Below are 26,091 nucleotides of genomic sequence, written 5' to 3'. Positions count from 1 at the left end.
TCAGCTGCAAAGTGGTAGGCCACAGAAGCTCACAGAACTGGACTGCCAAGTGCTGAAGCGTGTAAAAATCGTTGGTCCTCGGTTGCAACACTCACTACCGAGTTCCAAACTTCCTCTGGAATTCAATACAATAACTGTTTGTCGGGAGCTTCATGAGGGGTTTCAATGGCCGATCAACCGCATGCAAGCCTAGGATCACCAAGAGCAATGCGAAGTGTAGAGTGGGGTAAAGCTCGCCGCAATCCGACTGGAGCAGTGGAAATGTGTTCTCTGGAGTGATGAATCACGCTTCACCATTAGGCAGTTTGACGGATGCCAGCAGAACCCTACCTTCCCAACTGTAAAGTGGAGGGTTTTCTTTTTTCTTTCTCCCATGGTTCAGGCTAGGCCCCTTAGTTCCAGTGAAGGGAAATCTTAACACTACAGTAAACAATGACTTTCTAGACGATTTTGTGTTTCCAACTTTGGGCAAGGCCCTTTCCTGTTTCAGCATGACAAAGCGAGGTCCATACAGAAATGGTTTGTCGATTGGTGTGAAGAATTTGACTGGCCCGCACAGAGCATGGACCTCAAACCTTTCGGATGAATTGGAAAGCCAACTGCGAACCTGGCCTATTCGCCCAACATCAGTGCCCGACCTCACTAATGCTCGTGGCTGAATGGAAGCAAGTCCCCGCAGCAATGTTCCAACATCTAGTGGAAAGCCTTCCCAGAAGAGTGGAGGCTGTTATAGCAGCAAAGGGGGGACAAACTCCATATATGCCCGTGACTTTGGAATGAGATGTTCGTCGAGCAGGCGTCCACATACTTTTGGTCATGTAGTGTATTTTTTTTGCCTCTGTTGACATGAATGGCGTTTCATTTTATGACATGTAAAAAAAAAAATATATATATATATATATATATATATATATATATATATATATATATATATATATATATATATATATATATATATATATATATATATATATATATATATATATATATATATATATATATATATATTTGGCAAGCGACTAATTAAAGGCTGCAATTCCAGTTTTATAAAGTGAGATTGATTTAACCCCCCCCCCCCAATGTTGAATCTTGACAGTTTAATGGCGTCGGTGTTGAAGATGAATGTTGTAAACAGCCTGTGAATGTTCACACACACAAGTACTTTTGCTGCCTGTCAGACTCTTGAAGTACAAAGGAGCAGCTCAAACTGTTTTGAAAATGAAAGTCCCTTGATTTGCCTGGAACTCTAGAACTGCTACAGTCCAGAAATTACACCTGAATGGGGCTTAACACTTGGCCTGCGTCCGCCAACTGGTTACTTAAATTAAACAAGTCCACTAACTGTGACTCTCTTGCTCTCTTTCAGGGATGGACAGGCCCTTTTTAACTATCTGGCGGAGAAACACAGCGTAAGTTTGGACCGCTTTGCTGACGTCTCACTTCTAAGCTGCATTTCCCATGACTCCTGTGTGAACCCACTGTTTAGGGAACGGGGGGCCCAAGCAGGGAGACATGTAATGACTTCCCAAAACCGTAACTCATTTTTGGGGGTTTTACGGCTTGCAGAAAATTCTGTGGACATTTTACAGTCTGTGGTGAATTGTTAAGAATAGATGGAACAGCTCGGGACACATGGGTCTGGCCGCAAGAATGCCTGGGAGTCTATATTTGGCGTGACACTTTATACACCCCCCTCCCCTGGCATCCCGCTGACCTGCACCCTGTCCTCAGTGCACCTCAACAGCCCGTAGGCCACTCGGCTGTGGGAAAGGGCGGTCTCCCTCCGCATCGCAGTGGCTAGCAACCACTGCCTGTCAAAGCCACACTGCATCTGTGAGACTGGACTCGGTTCCCAAACTGACGTCAGCGCGCTGTGATTTTAGCAGGAGTGTACCGTTTAGGGCTCCATTCAGAGATTCCACCCCCCAAATGGACAGTTATTGTTTTTACTGTTTCATTCACTAATCACCCCCCTTCTGCGCCCCTTATGGACATTCTCCAACATACTCTTCCCCTGCCCCCACCACCCAACGGTTATTTATCATTACTACAGTTTGTACTACAGTCAGTGTGTGTATTGAACATAAATACATGGAACAATTTAAAAGATTTTACTGACTTAGTTCATATAAGTACATTGACATAAATAAATTGGGTCCTAATCTATGGATTTCATTGACTGGTAATTAGAGGTCGACCGATTATGATTATTCAATGCCGATACCGGTTATTGGAGGACCAAAAAAAGCCGATACCGATTAATCAGCTTCTTTTTTTAAATTGTATTTATTTATTTGTAATAATGACAATTACAACAATACTGAATGAACACTTAACTTAATATAATACATAACTACTATCAATTTAGCCTCAAATAAATAATGAAACATGTTTAAATAATGCAGAAACAAAGTGTTGGAGAAGAAAGTAAAAGTGCAATATGTGCCATGTAAAAAAGCTAACATTTAAGTTCCTTGCTCAGAACATGAGAACACATGAAAGCTGGTGGTTCCTTTTAACATGAGTCTTCAATATTCCCAGGTAAGAAGTTTTAGGTTGTCGTTATTATAGGACTAGTTCTCTCTCTATACGATTTGTATTTCATATACCTTTGACTATTGGATGTTTTTATAGGCACTTTAGTATTGCCAGTGTGACAGTATAGCTTCCGTCCCTCTCCTCGCTCCTACCTGGGCTCGAACCAGGAACACATCAACAACAGCCACCCATGTTGAACAAGGGGAACAACTACTTCAAGTCTCAGAGTGAGTGACGTTTGAAACGCTATTAGCGCGCACCCACTTACTAGCTAGCCATTTCACATGGGTTACACCAGCCTAATCTCGGGAGTTGATAGGCTTGAAGTCATAAACAGCGCAATGCTTGAAGAATTGCGAAGAGCCGCTGGCAAAACACACGAAGGTGCTGTTTGAATGAATGCTTACGAGCCTGCTGCTGCCTACCATCGCTCAGTCAGACTGCTCTATCAAATATCAAATCATAGACTTAATTATAACATAATATAAAACAGAAATATGAGCCTTTGGTCATTAATATGGTCGAATCCGGAGTTTCTTAATCATCATTTAGAAAATGAAACGTTTATTATTATTTCAGTGAAATACGGAACCGTTCCCTATTTTTATCTAACGGGTGGCATCCCCAAGTCTAAATATTCCTGTTACATTGCACAACCTTCAATGTTATGTCATAATTATGTACAATTCTGGCAAATTAATTACGGCCTTTGCTAGGAATAAATGGACTTCACACAGTCCGCAATGAGCCAGGCGGCCCAAACTGCTGTATATACCCTGACTGCTTGCACGGAACGCTAGAGAAGTTACACAAATTCATGTTAGCAGGCAATATTAACTAAATATGCAGGTTTAAAAATAGATACTTGTGTATTGATTTTAAAGGCATTGATGTTTATGGTTAGGTGCAACGACAGCGCTTTTTTTTTTGCAAATGCGCTTGTTAAATCATCACCCGTTTGTCGAAGTAGGCTGTGATTCGATGAGAAATTAACAGGCACCGCATTGATTATATGCCACGCAGGACACGCTAGATAAACTAGTAATATCGTCAACCATGTGTAGTTAACTAGTGATTATGTTAAGATTGATAGTTTTTTATAAGATAAGTTTAATGCTAGCTAGCAACTTACCTTGGCTTCTTGCTGCCCTCGCGTAACAGGTAGTCAGCCTGCCATGCAGGCTCCTCGTGGAGTGCAATGTAAGGCAGGTGGTTAGAGCGTTGGACTAGTAACCGGAAGGTTGCAAAAACGAATCCCCCCCTGAACAAGGCAGTTAACCCCCGTTCCTAGGCCGTCATTGAAAATAAGAATGTGTTTTTAATCTGACTTGCCTAGTTAAATGAAGGCGTTAAAAAAATTTTTTTTTAAAAAGCTCCAAATCGGTGGCCAAAAATACAGACTACGAAAACTTGAAATCGGCCCTTCCGATTATTCGGTCGACCTCTACTGGTAATACAGATACCTTGAATAGGGTAGGGGAGTGTTGTCCCGTTCCAATTCAATGGCTGTGCGAAGTTGCTGGATATTGGCTTGAACTGGAACACGCTTTACATTTCGTTCCAGAGCATCCCAAACATGCTCAATGGGTGATATGTCTGGAAGAACTGGGTCATTTCCAGCTTCCAGGAATTGTGTACAGATTCTTGCAACATGGGGCTGTGCATTATCATGCTGAACCATGAGGTGATGGCAGGGGGTGAATGGCACGACAATGGGCCTCAAGATCTCGTCACAGTGTCTCCTGTGCATTGCAATTGCTATCGATCGAATTGGGGCACAATGTTGACATTCGCAAACCGCTCGCCCATATGACGGTATACACGTGGTCTGTGGTTGAGGCCGGTTGGACAACCTGACGAATCAAATCAATTTGTCACATGCGCTGAATACATCAGGTGCAGACCTTAGTGAAATGCTTTCTTAACCTCTTACATCTAGACGTTCCGCTAGCGGAACACCTGCTCCAATATCCAATGATAGGCGTGGCGCGAATTACAAATTCCTCAAATACAAAAACGTAAATTTTTCAAACGTGACTATTTCACAGCATTTTAAAGACAAGACTCTCCTTTATCTAACCACACTGTCCGATTTCAAAAAGGCTTTACAGCGAAAGCAAAACATTAGATTATGTCAGCAGAGTACCCAGCCAGAAATAATCAGACACCCATTTTTCAAGCTAGCATATAATGTCACAAAAAACAAAACCACAGCTAAATGCAGCACTAACCTTTGATCTTCATCAGATGACACACCTAGGACATTATGTAATACAATACATGCATGTTTTGTTCAATCAAGTTCATATTTATATCAAAAACCAGCTTTTTACATTAGCATGTGACGTTCAGAACTAGCATACCCCCCGCAAACCTCCGGTGAATTTACTAAATTACTCACGATAAACGTTCACAAAAAACATAATTATTTTAAGAATTATAGATACAGAACTCCTTTGTGCAATCGAGGTGTCCGATTTTAAAATAGCTTTTCGGTGAAAGCACATTTTGCAATATTCTGAGTAGATAGCCCAGCCATCACGGCTAGTTATTTAGACACCCACCAAGTTTAGCCCCGACCAAACTCCGATTTACTATTAGAAAAGTTTCATTACCTTTGGTGTTCTTCGTCAGAATGCACTCCCAGGACTGCTACTTCAATAACAAATGTTGGTTTGGTTCAAAATAATCCATAGTTATATCCAAATAGCGGCGTTTTGTTCGTGCGTTCAAGACACTATCCGAAGTGTAAATAAGGGTCACGAGCATGGCACATTTCGTGACAAAAGATTTCTAAATATTCCATTACTGTACTTCGAAGCATGTCAACCGCTGTTTAAAATACATTTTTATGCCACTTTTCTCGTAAAAAAGCGATAAAATTCCGACCGGGAGTCTGCGTTTAGGTAAAAAGACGAAAGAAAACAAAGCATGGGGTCGACTCGGGCATGCGCCTGAGTCTCACAGTACTGTGACCAGCCACTATCCAAACGCGCTACTTTTTTTCAGCCAGAGCCTGCAAAGCCACGATTCAGCTTTTTGCCACCTTCTGAGAGCCCATGGGAGCCGTAGGAAGTGTCACATAACGCAGAGATCCCCTGTAATGGATAGAGATAATCAAGAAGGGCAAGAAATTGTCAGACAGGGCACTTCCTGCATGGAATCTTCTCAGGTTTTGGCCTGCCAAATGAGTTCTGTTATACTCACAGACACCATTCAAACAGTTTTAGAAACTTTGGAGTGTTTTCTATCCAAAGCTAATAATTATATGCATATTCTAGTTTCTGGGCAGGAGTAATAATCAGATTAAATCGGGTATGTTTTTTTATCCGGCTGTGAAAATACTGCCCCCTAGCCATAACAGGTTAAAAGCCTTTAACCAACAATGCAGATTTTAGAAAAATAATTCGGTGATAACTAAAAATAAAAATAAAGTAACAAATAATAACAGTAGCGAGGCTATATACAAGGAGTACCGGTTAGTCGAGGTAATATGTGCATGTAGGTGGAGTTAGTGACAATGCATAGATAATAGCAGAGTAGCAGCAGTGTGTAGTCGGGAGGTGGACAATGCAAATAGTTTGGGTATCCCGTTGATGAGCTATTCAGGAGTTTCCTGGCTTGGCGGTATAAGCTTTTGGACCTAGACTTGGTGCTCCTGTACTGCTTGCCATGCGGTAGTAGAGAACAGTCTGACTAGAGTGGCTGGAGTATTTGACCATTTTTAGGGCCTTCCTCTGACACAACCTGTTATAGATGTCCTGGATGGCAGGAAGCTTGGCTTCAGTGATGTACTGGGCCGTCCATACCACCCTCTAGTGCCTTGCGGTCGGAGGCCGAGCAGTTGCCATACCAGGCAGTGATGCAACCAGTCAGGATGCTCTCGATGGCGCAGCTGTAAAACCTTTTGAGGATCTGAGGACCCGTGCTATGTCAATCGCCTGAGGGGGAATAGGCGTTGTCTTAACGACTGTCTTGGTGTGTTTGGACCATGATAGTTTGTTGAAGTGGACACCAAGGAACTTGAAGCTCTCAACCTGCTCCTCTACAGCCTCGTCGATGAGAATGGGGGTGTACTCGGTCCTCCTTTTCCTGTAGTCCACAATCATCTCCTTTGTCTTGATCACGTTGAGGGAGAGTTCGTTGTCCTGGCACCACACGGCCAGGTCTCTGACCTCCATGTAGGCTGTCTCATCGTTGTCGGTGATCAGGCCTACCACTGTTGTCATCGGCAAACTTAATGATGGTGTTAGGGTTGTGCCTGGCCATGCAGTTATGAGTGTATAGGAGGGGACTGAGCACGCACCCCTGAAGCGCCCCCGTGTTGAGGATCAGTGTGGCGGATGTGTTACCCACCCTTACCACCTGGGGACGGCCCGTCAGGAAGTCCAGGATCCAGTTGCAGAGGGAGGTGTTTAGTCCCAAGGTCTTAGCTTAGTGATGAGCTTTTGAGGGAACTATGGTGGTCTGCTTGAAACATGTTGGTATCACAGACTTGAAAATTACAGGTTGAAAATTTCACACTTTCCAGTTGGTCAGCGCATGCTCGGAGTACAAGTCCTGGTTAATCCGGCTGGCCCTGCGGACTTGTGAATACATTGGCTACAGAGAGCGTGATCACACAGTTGTCCGGAACAGCTGATGCTCTCATGCATGCTTCAGTGTTGCTTGCCTCGACGCGAGCATGAAAGTAATTTAGCTCGCCTGGTAGGCTTGTGTGACAAAGCAGCTCGTGGCTGTGCTTTCCTTTAGTCTGTAATATTTTTGCAAGCCCTGCCACATCCGAGCGTCTGTGTAGTATGATTCGATATTAGTCCTGTATTGCCTGTTTGATGGCTCGTCGGAGGGCATAGCAGGATTTCTTAAGCTTCCGGGTTAGAGTCCTGCTCCTTGAAAGCGGCAGCTCTACCTTTTAGCTCAGTACGGATGTTGCCTGTAATCCATGGCTTCTGGTTGGGGTATGTACGTACGGTCACCATGGGGATGATGTCACCGATGCACTTATTGATGAAGCCAGTGACTGATGTGCTGTACTCCTCAATGCCAGCCAAAGAATCCTCGAACATACTCCAGTCTGTGCTTGCAAAAAAAAAGTCCCGTAGCTTAGCATCCGCGTCATCTGACCACTTCCCGTATTGACGGAGTCAGTAGTACTTCCTGCTTTGTTTATTGCTTTTAAGCAGGAATCAGGAGGATAGAATTATGGTCAGATTTGCCAAATGGAGGACGAGCGAAAGCTTTGTGCGTGTCTGTGTGGCGTAAAGGTGGTCTAGATTACTTTATTTTTCCCCCTCTGGTTGCACATTTAACATGCTGGTGGAAATTAGGTTAAATGGATTTAAGTTTCCCTGCATTAAAGTCCATGGCCACTAAGAGCGCCGCCTGAGTTTTATTCTTTCCTCATTGCCGTATACAGCTCATGGAGTGCGGTCTTAGTGCTGTCATCGGTTTGCTGTCATAAGTAGACAGCTACGAAGAATTCAGTTGACTCTCTTGGTATATAGTGTGGTCTACAGTTTATGAGATACTCTACCTCAGGCGAGCAAAACCTCGAGTCTTTTCACCAGCTGTTTACAAATATACATAGACCGTTATCCCTTGTCCTAACAGAGGCGGCTGTTCTATCCTGCCGATAAAGCGTAAAACCCGCCAGCTGTATGTTATTCATGTCATTGTTCAGCCACGACTTGGTGAATCAACAGAAGATATTACAGTTTAATGTCCCGTTGGTAGGATATACGCGCTCGTAGTTTGTTTATTTTATTATCCAATGATTGTACGTTAGCTAATAGGACCGATGGTAAAGGCAGATTACCCACTTGCCGTCGGATCCTTTCAAGACACCCCGACCTACGTCCCCCGACATCTTTCTCCTGCGAATGACGGGGATGAGGGCTTTGTCCGGGCGTCTGTAGTAAATGGCACGCTCCCCAAAACTAGACATGTGGCATTGTGACAACTGCATATTTTAGTGGACTTTTATTGTCCCCAGCACAAGGTGCACCTGTGTAATCATGCTGTTTAATCAGATTCTTGATATGCCACACCTGTCAGGTGGATGGATTATCTTGGCAATTTAGAAATGCTCACTAACAGGGATGTAAACACGTGTGCACAATTTGAGAAGGATGCTTTTTGTTCTTATGGAAAATGTCTGGAATCTTCTTCAGCTCATGAAACATGGGCCCAACAGTTTACATGATAATTTTTGTTCAGTTTATTGTTACTGTACACATGTTGTCACATTCACTTTTTTTCTTTAATATATTTTATTTTGACCTGCACTGCAGCATAAGATTTTCACCTTACCCTGAGATTACATCTGCGTCCCTGTACATGTGACTAATAAACTCAATCTAACTCTAGCAGGCTTGTAACTGTGTGTGCTTGTTGCACATGGTTAGCCGAACTCTTCATTGAGACAATGTTGAAACATCAATCCATGGGAGAGTCGGCGCCACATTTTAATTTCTGCCGAGTTGTTGTAAATTCTGCAGGCTATGTTGTGAAATAGGCTTTTAGAAGTGCCGTCTTTATCTTGGTCTGCTTATCAATGCATGTGCCCCTTTTCCACATTCCGGTCCCTCTTTTTCTCTCTGTGGAACTGTTTGTTGCGTTGTGGCCGTTGAGAATTTCACTGTTTAACTCATGGGTACAAATGCTGTCCATTACTGAATGTGTAAATTGATAGGTTTTTACTTTTTTGACAAGTCAGTTTTGTCCCTCAAATGATGGGGATGATTACTCTTTGTGAGAGGGAGTGTATCTGATTTCATTGTTCCTCAATTAGTGGCTCAGACACTAGATTGAGGATAAATGGAGTTGGCATTGCGTTAGCCTGCCCCGGAGCAGTTTAGTTCTGAAGGTGTTGTATTTATAGAAATTTACTTGGCTTAAAGGTGAGCCACTTTCGTGGTACCAGTTATCCCAAGTTGAAGTCAGACCAAAGTTGACTCCTCATACCTTATTCGTAGTATAGGGCTCAGGTCGGTTGTTGAAGGCTTTTCCCGATTAGCCACAGGTGACAATGTACATGTCAAAGTAAATAGGCCTACATGTGGTAATGTAGCATTCCCTATGGGATTTTGACATGGAGCTACTTGTACATACAATTCCACACTTAAATTGCTCAAGGGCACTACAGCAGGCAACGGTATCTAGGATGATACCAGCAAACCTCTGGTTGACCGTGCACTCCTCACCATATTTTCCCATCTGAGCAGGGATTCGGACTGGAAACCCTCCCACTTCTGTAACTGGTCTAGGCAGAAGCTAATGGGGATCCATAATAAATACAGATACAAACTGCTAGGCTACCTGCTGACCCCATTGATCAGTGATGGTAATCAAACAGAATGGGCTCTGAAATCGAAGATGATTCTAGAATTGCCCTCCTTACTCCAGCCACTCTGTCATTGACTGGATATAACACCATGGATCTCATCTCGGAACATAATTTACATTTAAGTCATTTAGCAGACGCTCTTATCCAGAGCGACTTACAAAATGGTGCATTCACCTTATGATATCCAGTGGAACAACCACTTTACAATAGTGCATCTAAATATTTTAAGGGGGGGGGGGGGGGTTAGAAGGATTACTTTATCCTATCCTAGGTATTCCTTAAAGAGGTGGGGTTTCAGGTGTCTCCGGAAGGTGGTGATTGACTCCGCTGTCCTGGCGTCGTGAGGGAGCTTGTTCCACCATTGGGGTGCCAGAGCAGCGAACAGTTTTGACTGGGCTGAGCGGGAACTGTGCTTCCTCAGAGGTAGGGGGGCCAGCAGGCCAGTGGTGGATGAACGCAGTGCCCTTGTTTGGGTGTAGGGCCTGATCAGAGCCTGAAGGTATGGAGGTGCCGTTCCCTTCACAGCTCCGTAGGCAATCACCATGGTCTTGTAGCGGATGCGAGCTTCAACTGGAAGCCAGTGGAGAGAGCGGAGGAGCGGGGTGACGTGAGAGAACTTGGGAAGGTTGAACACCAGACGGGCTGCGGCGTTCTGGATGAGTTGTAGGGGTTTAATGGCACAGGCAGGGAGCCCAGCCAACAGCGAGTTGCAGTAATCCAGACGGGAGATGACAAGTGCCTGGATTAGGACCTGCGCCGCTTCCTGTGTGAGGCAGGGTCGTACTCTGCGAATGTTGTAGAGCATGAACCTACAGGATCGGGTCACCGCCTTGATGTTAGTGGAGAACGACAGGGTGTTGTCCAGGATCACGCCAAGGTTCTTAGCACTCTGGGAGGAGGACACAAGGGAGTTGTCAACCGTGATGGCGAGATCATGGAACGGGCAGTCCTTCCCCGGGAGGAAGAGCAGCTCCGTCTTGCCGAGGTTCAGCTTGAGCTGGTGATCCGTCATCCACACTGATATGTCTGACAGACATGCAGAGATGCGATTCGCCGCCTGGTTATCAGAAGGGGGAAAGGAGAAGATTAATTGTGTGTCGTCTGCATAGCAATGATAGGAGAGACCATGTGAGGATATGACAGAGCCAAGTGACTTGGTGTATAGCGAGAATAGGAGAGGGCCTAGAACAGAGCCCTGGGGGACACCAGTGGTGAGAGCGCATGGTGTGGAGACAGATTCTCGCCACGCCACCTGGTAGGAGCGACCTGTCAGGTAGGACGCAATCCAAGCGTGGGCCGCGCCGGAGATGCCCAACTCGGAGAGGGTGGAGAGGAGGATCTGATGGTTCACAGTATCAAAGGCAGCAGATAGGTCTAGAAGTATGAGAGCAGAGGAGAGAGAGTTAGCTTTAGCAGTGCGGAGAGCCTCCGTGACACAGAAGAGCAGTCTCAGTTGAATGCCCAGTCTTGAAACCTGACTGATTAGGATCAAGAAGGTCATTCTGAGAGAGATGGCAGGAGAGCTGGCCAAGGACGGCACGTTCAAGAGTTTTGGAGAGAAAAGAAAGAAGGGATACTGGTCTGTAGTTGTTGACATCGGAGGGATCGAGTGTAGGTTTTTTCAGAAGGGGTGCAACTCTCGCTCTCTTGAAGACGGAAGGGACGTAGCCAGCGGTCAAGGATGAGTTGATGAGCGAGGTGAGGAAGGGGAGAAGGTCTCCGGAAATGGTCTGGAGAAGAGAGGAGGGGATAGGGTCAAGTGGGCAGGTTGTTGGGCGGCCGGCCGTCACAAGACACGAGATTTCATCTGGAGAGAGAGGGGAGAAAGAGGTCAAAGCACAGGGTAGGGCAGTGTGAGCAGGACCAGCAGTGTCGTTTGACTTAGCAAACGAGGATCGGATATCGTCAACCTTCTTTTCAAAATGGTTGACGAAGTCATCCGCAGAGAGGGAGGAGGGGGGGGGGATTCAGGAGGGAGGAGAAGGTAGCAAAGAGCTTCCTAGGGTTAGAGGCAGATGCTTGGAATTTAGAGTGGTAGAAAGTGGCTTTAGCAGCAGAGACAGAAGAGGAGAATGTAGAGAGGAGTGAGTGAAAGGATGCCAGGTCCGCAGGGAGGCGAGTTTTCCTCCATTTCCGCTCGGCTGCCCGGAGCCCTGTTCTGTGAGCTCGTAGTGAGTCGTCGAGCCACGGAGCAGGAGGGGAGGACCGAGCCGGCCTGGAGGATAGGGGACAGAGAAAATCAAAGGATGCAGAGAGGGAGGAGAGGAGGGTTGAGGAGGCAGAATCAGGAGATAGGTTGGAGAAGGTTTGAGCAGAGGGAAGAGATGATAGGATGGAAGAGGAGAGAGTAGCGGGAGAGAGCGAAGGTTGGGACGGCGCAATACCATCCGAGTAGGGGCAGAGTGAGAAGTGTTGGATGAGAGCGAGAGGGAAATGGATACAAGGTAGTGGTCGGAGATTTGGAGGGGAGTTGCAATGAGATTAGTGGAAGAACAGCATCTAGTAAAGATGAGGTCAAGCGTATTGCCTGCCTTGTGAGTAGGGGGGGAAGGTGAGAGGGTGAGGTCGAAAGAGGAGAGGAGTGGAGAGAAGGAGGCAGAGAGGAATGAGTCGAAGGTAGACGTGGGGAGGTTAAAGTCACCCAGAACTGTGAGAGGTGAGCCATCCTCAGGAAAGGAACTTATCAAGGCGTCAAGCTCATTGATGAACTCTCCAAGGGAACCTGGAGGGCGATAAATGATAAGGATGTTAAGCTTGAAAGGGCTGGTAACTGTGACAGCATGGAATTCAAATGAGGAGATAGACAGATGGGTCAGGGGAGAAAGAGAGAATGTCCACTTGGGAGAGATGAATATTCCAGTGCCACCACCCCGCTGGCTCGATGCTCTAGGGGTATGCGAGAACACGTGGGCAGACGAAGAGAGAGCAGTAGGAGTAGCAGTGTAATCTGTGGTAATCCATGTTTCCGTCAGCGCCAGGAAGTCTAGGGACTGGAGGGTAGCATAGGCTGAGATGAACTCAGCCTTGTTGGCTGCAGACCGGCAGTTCCAGAGGCTGCCGGAGACCTGGAACTCCACGTGGGTCGTGCGCGCTGGGACCACCAGGTTGGAGTGGCAGCGGCCACGCGGTGTGAAGCGTTTGTATGGCCTGTGCAGAGAGGAGAGAACAGGGATAGACAGACACATAGTTGACAAGCTACAGAAGTAATCTGTAATAATCTTACATGAGGCTTGCGAGAAAGCTGACAATATTGTCATCAAATAAATAATTGCTTGTGTCTATGCTCTGAATAGTTATCGAGCGAAACCATTGATCAGCCTTTTTCTCTTCCAGTTCCGTCAGGAGTACCTGGACACTCTGTACCGATATGCCAAGTTCCAGTACGAGTGTGGAAACTACTCTGGGGCTGCCGAGTACCTCTACTTCTTCCGTGTCCTGGTAAGTCAAGTAGCCCTCATTTCAGTGTACTCTTAACAAATATCAAACTGGCAACCTTGGATACTAGATGTTCACAGCAAGTTAATAGATCTAGAGACTTTTATTTTATTAGGATCATTATGGATTTGTACCCTTGCAACTTCATCAGTAGTTTTCAGAATGAAAACTGGACCACTCAAAAGTTGCCACTATTGGGCAGTGCTTTATATTAGCAATCTCTTTAAGGGCAAACGGTTAGACGATGATTGAAGCTTCATTAAGAAGTATTAGTTTCTCAGGAACGACTCCCATTTTGTGCATTAATCACTGTCGTTATGTGATTTTTTCCAGCAGTGCACAGTGCCAAACTCCATCAATTATGAGCAGTATACATCCACTTAACATTGCATTTTTTTTTAGAAATTAGACACTTTTTGTTGAAGTATACTTTTTTGGCTCAATGTGTTTTGTTATGAAAAATGGATTTTCCTACTTCACTGCTCGGTTGTTTGGCCAGGGTTCTTTAATTTTTCAAAGGACTAGCACAAGAGGAAGGAACACCCTCAGTAATTGCATGTGAAAAGCTGCCGTCATTCTCTCCATTCAATTCTCCACACGTCTTCAGTATTAGGATGAGCTGATATTGAAGGACAAGGGTAGGTTAATAAAAATGTTTTTTGTTTTTTTTACTGTGCCAAGTGTTCAGCAGCAGACTTCATAATCTGTCTTTAGTCATCTCGTGGGGGGGGGCTGCGGTGAACAACTTATTGATTTGAAGCCAGGTGGCTCCTTGTCAGGCATCAGAGTGCTTATGAGTTACGTAACATGTTCTGGTGGTCTTAGAGAAAGTCATATATGCACTCAAATAAAGAATCAACTGTCACTGAGAGAACAGGTTTACTAAACAAAGAACTAGCCAACCACTTAGCCTATACATTTGCAAAGTCCGTTCATTTAGTCCTATCTTGTTTGAATTAATCAAATTAGGGATGTACGTTTTAAGGTTTGTTGCCAATTTAATTCCACTAAATTATGCAATTTAACAGACTGAGCGTGACCGGTCAAATGTATTTTCAGTTAACCATTAACATCCCTAGTTTTGAATGTTGCAAATTATTCCATTGCGTTTCTCGGCCTGTACTGCTAACATTCGAGACTCATGGAGGAGGGCTTGGATTAAATCATTTTCAGCAGCAGTGAAATACTTTGGAAATCAGATAATAGCAAAGAGGGTTGGGGCGGGGGGTAATTACAGTTCACTGAATGTACTGGCAGTATTCTCGTTACACATGCGTACTTCTTATTTCCTCTATAAACAAAGGGATCATTGCTCTTGTGTTTGTGGCTTCTCTCCCGCTGCCCTCAGAAATCAGTGAAAGATGAACTACACAGAGAATGGCCAAGGTGCAGTAGGACTGTGTGCACTGCTGTATATAGTTGGAAACCTCTTAGGCCTAGAGGGGTGGTAACCTGACTGAGAGGGTAGCCTAGAAAAGTGTTTTGTGTCACAATAGAGTGGTGTAACACTAGATAAGTCCTGGGAATGGACAGCCTGTGACCTCAGTGGAAGGTGCCACCAGATCTTCAGTGCTGCCTTTTTGTTAGTCACTCTCCAGGACCAGTGGCTTGTAAGGTGGGTCTGAATGCTTGGCTGACCTTTCGTGCTATCGTTGACTTTAACGAGTTGAGTCTTCAGAAAGCCTCGGCGTCAAACCTAATTTCCAAACAAAAATAATCTGTTGGCCAATGAGGTTCATTTCTACTGTAGTAGCACCAGACCCAGTGTTAGTGCTTTTGGTTTGAGGTGTGTGTTTATTTTTCTATGGTCACACTGACCATGCACCACCTCTACTATTGTGGGCCTCCTTTCAGAAGCCTATGTTTCTTTTTGGGAAAGTTGTTTGCAAATGTGATTAACAAACGCGCCTATGTTTTTGGTGGTAGATTTTGCCATTGTTACTCAAAAGCCACTGTTTACTATTCCATCTCTACTATCAGTGTCCTGTAATTCCTCCCACCAAACAAGAACAACCAGTGTTTTCCAAGTCTTATTCAATTGTTTTAGTTTTGTTAGCATCTGTCCTTTTTTGAGCTCTGCGGTATAGCAAAGGCTTGTGCCAAAGCCAGTCTCGAAAGAATAAAATCTACATTTTACATGTTCATCAGAATGACAAACTTTACAACCAATTTAATACCATTTTAATTGACATTTGATACTCTCCCTCTGTCGTGAAGATGTCTGTGACTAGTCATGCACGTTGGTGATGCTGGTGGCCTCTCCTGAAAAACAGGCTTTGCAGAGACTTAACAACGAGCCCTATTCTCTGTAAACAGCCTCTTAACCCAAAGCAGTTGGGCTCTTCATTTGATTGATTCTATGTGATGCGCTCACATTTAAGTATGCTAGCGAGAGACATTGAAGACCAGATGATGGTGGCTCTTGATCGAACATGAGCAAAACCCACATCAAAAGCATGCAATTGATGCGCTCCCTCTCCCCACAGTTGTTTATGGTTTTTAGCTCAGTCTAAATAAACCCAAATTGCTCAGTTCTGTTTTTCCCCCCCCCCCTCCAGCCAGGGCAGGCACTTTTACCAGATAGCTGCTGCCTACTCTTGACAATCCAAAGGCTCACATTTCTTTTTTTACAAATGCCTAAATGTCTGTCTTTATACTTAATACCAGCCCCCGTATTTCTTTCCCCCCCCATTGTTGTGGACCTCCCATTTTCTCAGACTGCCCCCGTAAGGTAGAGGTGAAGCTCCATAAGTCATCGAACGTGGGAAAGTCAGTCAATTAAACAGAGGAAGCCAGGCTTGTAAAATCCAGGCCTCGGGTTCTGTTACAGTGTGGCGTAGCGCGAAAAGAGCAACTTATTCATATCATCAGTTAATGCAGGTATTGGATGTTGCGAATAAAGATTGAGTGTCCCGACGGCTCTCCAGCACAGTAAATTTATTGTTGCTGGTCAGTCAGTGAATGTGCCCCGTTTCGCCAACCAATGGAAACTAGGTAACTGCTGGAAAAACCCCATGTAGTGAAACTATTGTTGCGTGGCTACTAGTGAATGCCAGGCAGTGTGTAGAAAGCTGCCATAATGACATGGAGGTCTGTTAAACCTAGCAGACAGGGACTTCCAAGGCAGAAAAAAACAACAAACAAACCTCTTTAGAGATGAAACTACAACCTTTAAATGGTCAGTGTGGCTGACTTTTCTAAGTTGTAATGCTAATCTTATGTCTAATAAAAAAATTAAAAAAGTAATTTTAAAACAATCCCAAGTTGTTTTATGATTAAAGGACTCCACTCTTGTGAATGAATGGATGGCCTTCTGCTCCTCTTCATGTGTTTTACTTTAGAAGACTATCTTGCCGCTGACATTCCCCACTTATTTTTTTCCTACCAGAATTATTTTCCACCAGTCATCTTTATGTAGCAGTTCATGTAAAAGTTCATGTGTAGCCTAATTAAAGTCTTCATGTAGCCATTCGGGTAACCTAGCGCTTAGAGCGATGGGCCGGTACCCGGAAAGTCGCTCATTCGAATACGCGAGCTGACAAGGTGAAAATCTGTGCCCTTGAGCAAGGCACCATTTGCTCCAGGGGTGCCGTACTGCTATGGCTGACCCTGTAAAACAACACTCGCTGCACCCATCTGTTGTATATGAGAGAGATCTATAGGTAGAATCTGCTTTTCTCAATCACTAAGAGATCCCAGCTGAAATTTGATATTTTTATTTCTGTGGTTTCCTTCTCCACCCATGGATCATTCGTGTCTCAGTCCACAACTCTGGCTGTCTGAAAGAAGGGGTGTGGTGGATTGCGTGTAGGTTTCCTTGGCCTTACAGCAGACACCTGCCCTCACTTCCAGGTTGACTCTTGTCACTGACTGCATTTGTTGTTATCATAAGCTACTGTGGGCCAGAGGTTCCCATGAGCCATAGGGTGGAGGCCAAGCTTTGATTTAAGCAGCCATAGGGTGGCACGCAATTGGTCCAGGTTTGGCCGGTGTAGTCCGTCATTGATCTTAACTGGCTTGCCTAGTTACGTTAAAAAAATGGTATCTCCTGACCTTTTGATGTGTCCCATCAACTGTTTCTTGTTAGCATCATTTCATATCAATGCATTTAGCTTGTGATAATGGAAGAGTTGTACTAAGACTTTATAGCTAGCATGATTCAACAGGATGTTTTCCTTCCGTGTTAATGGTAGATTATCACAATTATATTTTAACATGCTTGAAAAGCTCTAAGACATGCAGTTTGTACAGCAAACCTGAAATGAAGTGTCCTACTGGCAATGTACCAGGCATAGACTTCGGGAAAAACATTTTACCTGGTTTTGAAAAGCTTGATAGCCAATCAGGGACATTTCCTAAGGACCTTAACAGATTTGTCTTTGATGCCCCTTTTTCAATCAAATCAAGCATCCAAACAGTCATTAATCTAGACTAGACGGATTACCCTGGCTCGGAGTAAATTATGAACACCTCCCAGATGGTGTTGAGAAACCCAGGCTGTTGCTGGTCACAGTGCATCTAGGTTTCTGTGGCTGGAGCAGGACATCCGTTGTTGGGGAACTCTAAGTAACAGACATTTTGAGAACTCTGCCTCTACTGCATGCTTCTCCTTGTAGCCTTGTTGATCAATGCTCTGACGTTGTGCAAAACCACCACCAGAAGTAGTAGCTGCATGCGCACTTCATTAAAGTCCCTTCAGAAGGGCAGACGACCAGACAGTTTTCAGGGGATTGACCGGAGGTCAATGCAGAGTCCGAGGAACAGCGATGGGGTTTTCCCTCAACGATGCTACATGTGCCCTGCCCTCCTTCCCTCCATCTACTCTCATATGCGGCTATATCTTCAGTGTTCTTTCCAATTGCAACTATTTTACTGCTAAGTTAATTATCCAAATGAGGACTAAATGTTATTTCAAAGGAGTGATATCTGGACCCGGAGTTGTGAACTCAAGGTACCTTCAACCATTTCCTTTCAGATAGAATTGTGGTATGGTGATGTCACAGACAAGTTGACCTTTGACCTGCTGACCCTGCCCCAGAAACATCACGGTGGTAGCTTGAACTAGGAAGAGCTAAATTAAGTGACACATTCCATTCTTAACTCTAGAGAGGAGGACCAAAGCTGAAATGCATCCCTAGTGTGTTTTGTCTTCCCAAGGCCGTGTGCCACCCTGCATTTATTTTTTTTTATTTTTTTTTAAAGAGTTGCAGCATTAAGTAAATAACAGTAACCAAACGTTTTAGCTCTAGCACATTGTACAGAGAAGCTCACATGTGCTTCAAATGTGCTCCTAGTTACAGTGGTTGTCTGAAAGATCGCAGAACATCTGCAATGGAGCGGTTGCCGTATCACGAAGTGCAGCAAATTAGGTTTTTATAAAAAGCTAAACATTCTTTCATGATCCATTTCTCTTTCTGTCAAGCCCCATTCCCTCAAGATGACATAATTTAATCAGTTTATCCAGTATAAATAAAAGTAACTCCACCGAACAGTTTTGCCTGCCAAAGCCAAGCGGCGGTGGCAACAGCCACTCCTTCACTGCCTGTGTGCGAGCACACTGTTTGTAGGCGGAGGCATTTATCAGGATTAGATCTGCCAGTGCCTGGTCATTTTGCAGGTGGGTTGAGTTATGCTGCAGTGTGAGGTGATGCTGTGTTTCAGGTTCTAACAAGTATGACATGTCTTTTCCCAGGTCCCGGCCACAGACAGGAACGCCCTGAACTCCCTGTGGGGGAAGCTGGCCTCTGAGATCCTGATGCAGAACTGGGAGGCTGCGATGGAAGACCTCACCCGCCTGAGGGAGACTATCGATAACAACGTAAATGCCCCACTTCTCAGAATTTGACACTGCACTTGGATTCCCTTACATAGATTCGACTCCCTTATTGACCGCTTTGGGTTTCAGCAAAGCGCTGTTGCGGCTTGATGCCCCCCCCCCCCCCCCTCAGTCTTGACTCCAGAGGAACTGCAAATGGAGCAGTTATGTGGATCTAGTTAGATTTTTTTTTTATTTATTGGATGGATAGCTGGGAAGGGCGCAGGGGTGCGGGCTCTGGCTTGGAAGGAAAACGTTTGGAAGGGAACAGACCTTAAGTTTAAATTTTTTTACTTGACCTTTTATTTAACTAGGCAAGTCGGTTAATAACAAATTCTTACACTGTTCCTAGGCCGTCATTGTAAATAAGAATTTGTTATTAACTGACTGCCTTGTTCAGGGGCAGAACGACAGATTTTTACCTTGTCAACTCGGGGATTCGATCTAGCAACCTTTCGGTTACTGGCCCAACGCTCTAACCACTAGGCTACCTGCGTCCCCTTAAAGTACTCTGAATTTGTTAATGGTTGTACAGTAGACTGTGTTGTCACCTCAATCAGAACTAGTAAATGATGACATCTCTCTCCTGTCCAGTCGGTGAGCTCCCCCCTCCAGTCTCTTCAGCAGAGGACCTGGCTGATTCACTGGTCCCTATTCGTCTTCTTTAACCACCCCAAAGGCAGAGACAACATCATTGAGCTCTTCCTGTATCAACCCCAGTAAGTATTTTCTTCTGACACACTGGAGTTCATTAAAACACTGTTGGCTAATTTAGACCTGATGACTAACCCTCCTTAACATATTGGCCTGTAGAAGCTGCCATCTCTTCACTCCAAGGTACAGTGTCTACACTGATCCACACTAAACCCTTGAGTGACCCAAGAGGTGATTGTTAAAATCTGGTCTGCTGGCATCCTTGGGGGGGGTGGAAGGAAATTATCCCTGAAGAAGAGGCACAGTAGAGGGCTGAACCTTGGGCCCCAGGGTTTGCTGCTGGCCCAGGAGAGACCAAAAGTGGTTCAGCTGGCAGCCTCCTGGGTCAGGTCCTGCTTGATGTGGAGAAAGTAGACTCGTTTTTATTCGACTAACTTGATTTTGAAAAAGAAGCCATTTACTCTTAATAACTTTGGGAAGGGGGCAGCTTCAAAAACCAACTCTGGGTATTTTTTTAAAGTGGTTTCAGTCCGTTTTGTTTTTGTGTGGTCTATTTACTCTCGAAGCTGCAAGTTAATTCATGTGTATTGCAGATCGCAAACTATGCACTGCATAACATTTACACATAATGCACCCCCCATTCTGATTGCCGGTTTGTGTAATTTAACCGCTTTTTGTAGTCATCTGAAAGTATGACATGCCACCATAGCAGATAGGGATGTCTGGTTTTCTGAGTTTTACTTAAATTAAAAACTAATTCAGATAATGAAGGAAAGGCTGCCCAATAATTAGTCATGAAAAGCTCATACAAGCATCTGTTTTGGACAAACTTGAGGGAGTTTTATGTGCGTTGCAATTAGTCAAGAAACCACTTATTCCACAGTGAGGCTTGGCCTCATTCCCTCACCCCTTGACCATTACTTCCTTTGGCCAAAGTTGGTGACCAGTGGCTAGGCCTTAGTTTAATGTTTGACCTCTGTTAACCCCGCAGCCAGCAAAAGTTGCATCAGGCCTTCCTATTTAGTGTTATTGAAAACATCTACAGAGTTCAAGGGCACTCGTGGTGAGAATATTGTCATGCAATGATCTATGATGTAGGTGCAAAGGGAGAAAATTAATAATTTAGTAATGCTATCCAAGCCCTCGCAGTTGGTTCAGAGTTTCACTTGCTTTACATTATTCAATCATTCTCAGATGGGCAATGAAATTGTAACTTCTCTACATCTCATCTCCATCCTCTCTTTACTCACACTCGCACGTGCGCGCGCACACACTGGGTCTAAATCGTTTTGATTTTGAAACTCATTCTTGGTTCAATTCTTGTGAAGCGTCCTCTGCAACCAGTATAGCGACGTTGTTCCCTCAAATGCCAAAATGATTAGGTCCCTTAAGTGGGGTAGGGTGAATGTTACATTTTCTTTTTTCCTCACAGCTATTCGCAGATATGACTGCGTGACTCTCATGCAGGGTTGCTTGCTATTGGAGACCCCCTGGAGAGAGAGTAGGTGTAAGTTAATCAGGAACAGAGCACGGCTTGTTGTGGTCTGCCACTGAGTCCGACAACTGCAAAGGGAGAGGAAAGGGGGCTTCTCTAACCAGGTTCATGATCGCTCACTGACTAGCCCGCCTGCTCGCTGCTGATTTTAGACAGCAACATCACAAGTGCCACAGGCCCCCTTGTCCCTTTAATTGTTCCAACTAATTAAACCGTTGTCTGCGACGCTCCCTCCTCGCTCTGAACAACATGTATTCCTCCGTCCTAATCTGAGCTGAAGGGGTTGGAAGTGGCAGGGAAACCCCACGGAGGACGATTGTGGGGGTGGGGTGGTCAGTGATAGCTGATCAGATAAGGATGAAGAGAAGTTATACAGTTAACTCAAGTCGATCACTCCTTTTGACAAGGAATGGGGTGTGTGTGCGCGCAAGTTTTTTTTTCACGGAAGCTTGTTGGGAAAGGACTTGAAACACTGTCTGCAGAGTAAGAATGTTGTCTAGGGTTCTAATCTGCTTCTAACAAGGCCCTCTCTCGTGCTCAGCCCTTAGCAAGTTGACCTGTGGCTGAAAAACAAGGCCCTGAAGGATAGGGTTTCAGCTACTGGGCAGATCCCCTGCTCAGTGATCTGTGTCTACTGCGGAGGCCAGGGTTTCCTTTCCTTCACTCCGCTTATACAGGGGTAATGAAAGGGAGTGCTTAAACCTATGTCATGTGGAGAATGCACTATTACGGACATATCTGTTTGGTCTAAGGTCAGACGTCCTAAATGCCATGAGCCTAATTGCTAAGTTACTTGCGTACAAAAATAGACATTTATGCCCTTCAACTGTGTGTTGGTGTATGCATAGGTTTATCAACTTTGTATTGCCTTCACCTCCATAAATATCAACTCGCATCATGGGCCATTGCTTTTTTGCCATGTAGTTCCTCCAGTCCTTTTAAGACCCCTGATTATTTGTTCTTGTCGTGACTTTTGTTTTGTCATTTCAGGTACCTCAACGCCATTCAGACCATGTGCCCACACATTCTGCGTTACCTGACCACAGCTGTCATCACAAACAAAGACGTTCGTAAGCGGCGGCAGGTCCTGAAAGATCTGGTCAAGGTCATACAGCAGGTAAAAAAAATCTGAACACATTCCTTACCCCAATTTCTCCGAACACATTTCCTACTAAGTTTCTCTCACGTTCTGGACAGTAACGTGTTAGCCAACCTTAGTTGTCAGTGTAGGTTTGGCATTTTGACACAGGATGTCAACAACTATTAGGGAAAGGGGGATACCTTGTCAGGTGTACAACTGAAATGTCTTCTGCATTTAACCCAACCCCATTAAAGTCCATAGAAACCACACATCTATGCGCAATGCAAGCCTTGGCTGATAGAGTATACTCTGTCAGAGATCTGGTCCTGGCTAGAGAGGTCTTGAACCCATTACATTTGATAAATGGCAGCAGACGGTCTGATTGTAAAGTACCGATTTTCTTCCCCGACCCAACATCGGTAGCTTCTTCAGAGATCAATGGCTCTGAAAGCTAAATAAGCGCTGTCTCGGTGGGCTCTGTGTGATCACTAAAACATGTGCTCGATGCTTGTTCTGTCTTTTGGGTCTTCTTGGGTCTCTCCCAGCTACCATGGTTTGGAACTGTTTAGGGGACTTTTTGAATCTGCTTTTATTCACTGCCTTGTACATTCTAGTATTTGCTTAGCCATGTTACTCCACATTAGACTTTTTTATTTTTAGTAATGGGTTGGAGGCATGCCGCCTTGCCTATCGAGATAACCTGTGCTATTTCCACTGCTGAAAAATAGAGCTAGTACACACAGGCATGTGCAAATTGTTAGAAATGTTTTCTTTCCATTTCCAGGAGTCCTACACCTACAAAGATCCCATCACAGAGTTTGTGGAGTGCCTGTATGTGAACTTTGACTTTGACAGCGCTCAGAAGAAACTGAGGGAGTGTGAGTCGGTAAGTCCCAGCAGACTCTCTCCGCCCCACACGCACCCACCCATCAATGTGCAATAGATTTTGAATAATTTCTCCTTTTCAGACCTCAGTTTTAAAAGTTGAACATAACTCTATATATTTCTTGGTTTACAGAGGGATTTGGATTAGCCAACCAGACCTCCCAACGTTCCCTTGTAGCTAGCACAGAAGTAAACACCATTAGGGCTCATGCAATATGGCCGACCATTCTCACAGCATTGGACTTGTATTAAAAAAATTAAATAAAAGACATGGGTCCATACATAATGGCTGATGGTAGAATTGCATTAGGTCACTTGGGTGATACAGAAGTCCTCTGGGAAACCCTATGACTCATTGGTCTGGCCAGATTTTTATGATGGCCTGTAATTGTCCATCAGCCTGGTAGTTAACAGTAAAAGCTTTTATAAGCAAAGGTCTATGCAGGGGCGTTCAGACACTCATTAAAGAGATGTGTGTCATAGACAGCCGTTGGATAATTTATTTCCATTTTGGTTTGTAATGGCTTGATGTGTACTGCCATTGAAGCAACTGTTGTGCATCAGCTAAAGATAAAGGCTGCACTTCCAGCAATGCCTTCGTCCATCTAGGCCAAGTTCTCAGTGACAGAACGAGTTGATAACAAGCCGTGGGAAAAGATCTGGGTGCGTTGTGAGGATCAGGCGACGAGTGGCTTATCTGCCCTTCCGTCCTGCTAACTAATGTTCAATCGCTGGAAAATAAATGGGAAGCGCTGAAAGCACATATGTCCTACCGACAGGACATTGAAAACTGTAATATCTTACGTTTTCACCGAGTCGTGGCCGAACGACGACATTAAGAACATACTGGCGGGTTATACACTCCATCGGCAGGACAGAACAGCAGCCTCTGGTAAGACACGGTGCAGAGGCCGATGCATATATGGGAACAGCTGGTGCACGATATCTAAGGAAGTCTCGAGGTTTTGCTCGCCTGAGGTAGTGTGGTCTACAGCTTATCATGAGATTCTCTATCTACCTAGAGTTCATCTGTATTTTTCGTAGCTGTCTACATACCACCACAGACCGATGCTGGCACTAAAACTGGGCTCAACGAGGGTTAGAGCTGCCGCTCTGAGGGTTAGAGCTGCCGCTCTGAGGGTTAGAGCTGCCGCTCTGAGGGGTAGAGCTGCCGCGACTCTATCCCAGAAGCTTATAAGAAATCCTGCTATGCCCTCTGTCAAACCATCAAACAGACAAAGCATCAATACAGGACAAAGATCGAATTGTACTACACCGGCTCCGACGCTTGTCGAATGTGGCAGGGCTTGAAAACTATTACGGACTACAAAGGGAAGCACAGCCGAGAGCTGCCCAGTGACACAAGCCTACCAGATGAGCTAAATAACTTAAATGCTCATTTCGAGGCAAGTAACACTGAAGCATGCATGAGAGCATCAGCTGTTCCGGACAACTGTGTGATCATGCTCTCCGCAGCCGATGTAAGCGCTTTTTACAGGTCAACATTCACAAGGTCGCAGGGCTAGACGGATTATCAGGATGTGTACTCCGAGCATACGCTGACCAATTGGCAAGTGTCTTCACTGACATTTTCAACCTCTCCCTGTCAGTCTGTAATACCAACATGTTTCAAGCAGACCATCTCTAGCCTTGAAGTGCTTTGAAAGGCTGGTCATGGATCAAATCAACACCATTGTCCCAGAAACCCTAGACCCACTCCAATTTGCATACCGCCCCAACAGATCCACAGATGACTCAATCTCTATTGCACTCCACACTGCCCTTTCACACCTGCACAAAAGGAACACCTATGTCAGAATGCTTTTCATCGACTACAGCTCAGCATTCAACACCATAGTGCCCTGAAAGCTCATCACTAAGCTAAGGACCCTGGGACTAAACCCCTCCCTATGGAAATGGATCCTGGACTTCCTGATGTGCCACCCCCAGGTAGTAAGGGTAGTAAAAAACACATCTGTCAAGCTGATCCTCAACACAGGGGCCCCTCGGGTGTGTGCTCAGTCCCCTCCTGTACTCCCTGTTCACTCGTGACTGCGTGACTCCAACACCATCATTAAGTTTGCTGATGACAGAACAGTGGTAGGCCTGATCACCGACCAATGATGAGACAGCCTATAGGGAGGTCAGAGCCCTGATCCTGTGGTGCAAGAACATCAACCTCTCCCTCAACGTGACCAAGACAAATGAGACTACAGGGAAAGAGGAGCGAGCACTCCCCCATTCTCATCGACGGGGCTGTAGTGGAGAAGGTTGAGGGCTTCAATTTCCTTGGCGTCCACATCACCAACAAACTAACATGGTTCAAGCACACCAAGAGTTGTGAAGAGGGCATGACAAAACCTATTCCCCCTCAGGTGACTGATTTGGCATGGGTCCTCAGATCCTCAAATGGTTCTACAGCTGCACCATTGAGAGCATCCTGACAGGTTGCATCACTGCCTGGTATGGCAACTGCTCGGCCTCCAACCGCAAGGCACTACAGGGGGTAGTGTGTACGGCCCAGTACATCACCGGGGCCAGGCTTCCTGCCCTCCAGGACCTGCAGTTGAAGTCGGAAGTTTACATACACTTAGGTTGGAGTCATTAACTTGTTTTTCAACCACTCCACACATTTCTTGTTAACAAACTATAGTTTTGGCAAGTCGGGTAGGACATCTACTTTGTGCATGACACAAGTAATTTTTCAAACAATTGTTTAGACAGATTATTTCACTTATAATTCCCTATCACAATTCCAGTGGGTCAGAAGTTTACATACACTAAGTTGACTGTGCCTTTAAACAGCTTGGAAAATTTCCGAAAATGGTGTCATGGCTTTAGAT

General features: G+C 45.0%; 1 protein-coding gene across 1 annotated transcript in view; it reads left to right on the top strand.

Moving 5' to 3' along the window:
- Window positions 1–26,091, top strand: part of eif3ea (eukaryotic translation initiation factor 3, subunit E, a) — a 57,978-nt gene that overhangs the window by 15,674 nt on the left and 16,213 nt on the right. The window contains exons 4-9 of the mRNA NM_001141695.1: window positions 1,367–1,409; window positions 13,217–13,321; window positions 19,011–19,136; window positions 19,728–19,852; window positions 22,273–22,399; window positions 23,148–23,249. Of these exons, the coding sequence (NP_001135167.1) occupies window positions 1,367–1,409; window positions 13,217–13,321; window positions 19,011–19,136; window positions 19,728–19,852; window positions 22,273–22,399; window positions 23,148–23,249 (628 nt within the window). The remainder of the gene's footprint in view (window positions 1–1,366; window positions 1,410–13,216; window positions 13,322–19,010; window positions 19,137–19,727; window positions 19,853–22,272; window positions 22,400–23,147; window positions 23,250–26,091) is intronic.

This window comes from Salmo salar, chromosome 02, assembly GCF_965601325.2.
Source record: "Salmo salar chromosome 02, fSalSal1, whole genome shotgun sequence".
Lineage (NCBI taxonomy): Eukaryota > Metazoa > Chordata > Actinopteri > Salmoniformes > Salmonidae > Salmo > Salmo salar.
Note: the sequence above shows the minus strand (reverse complement) of the source record. Positions and strands in the feature narration are given on the sequence as shown.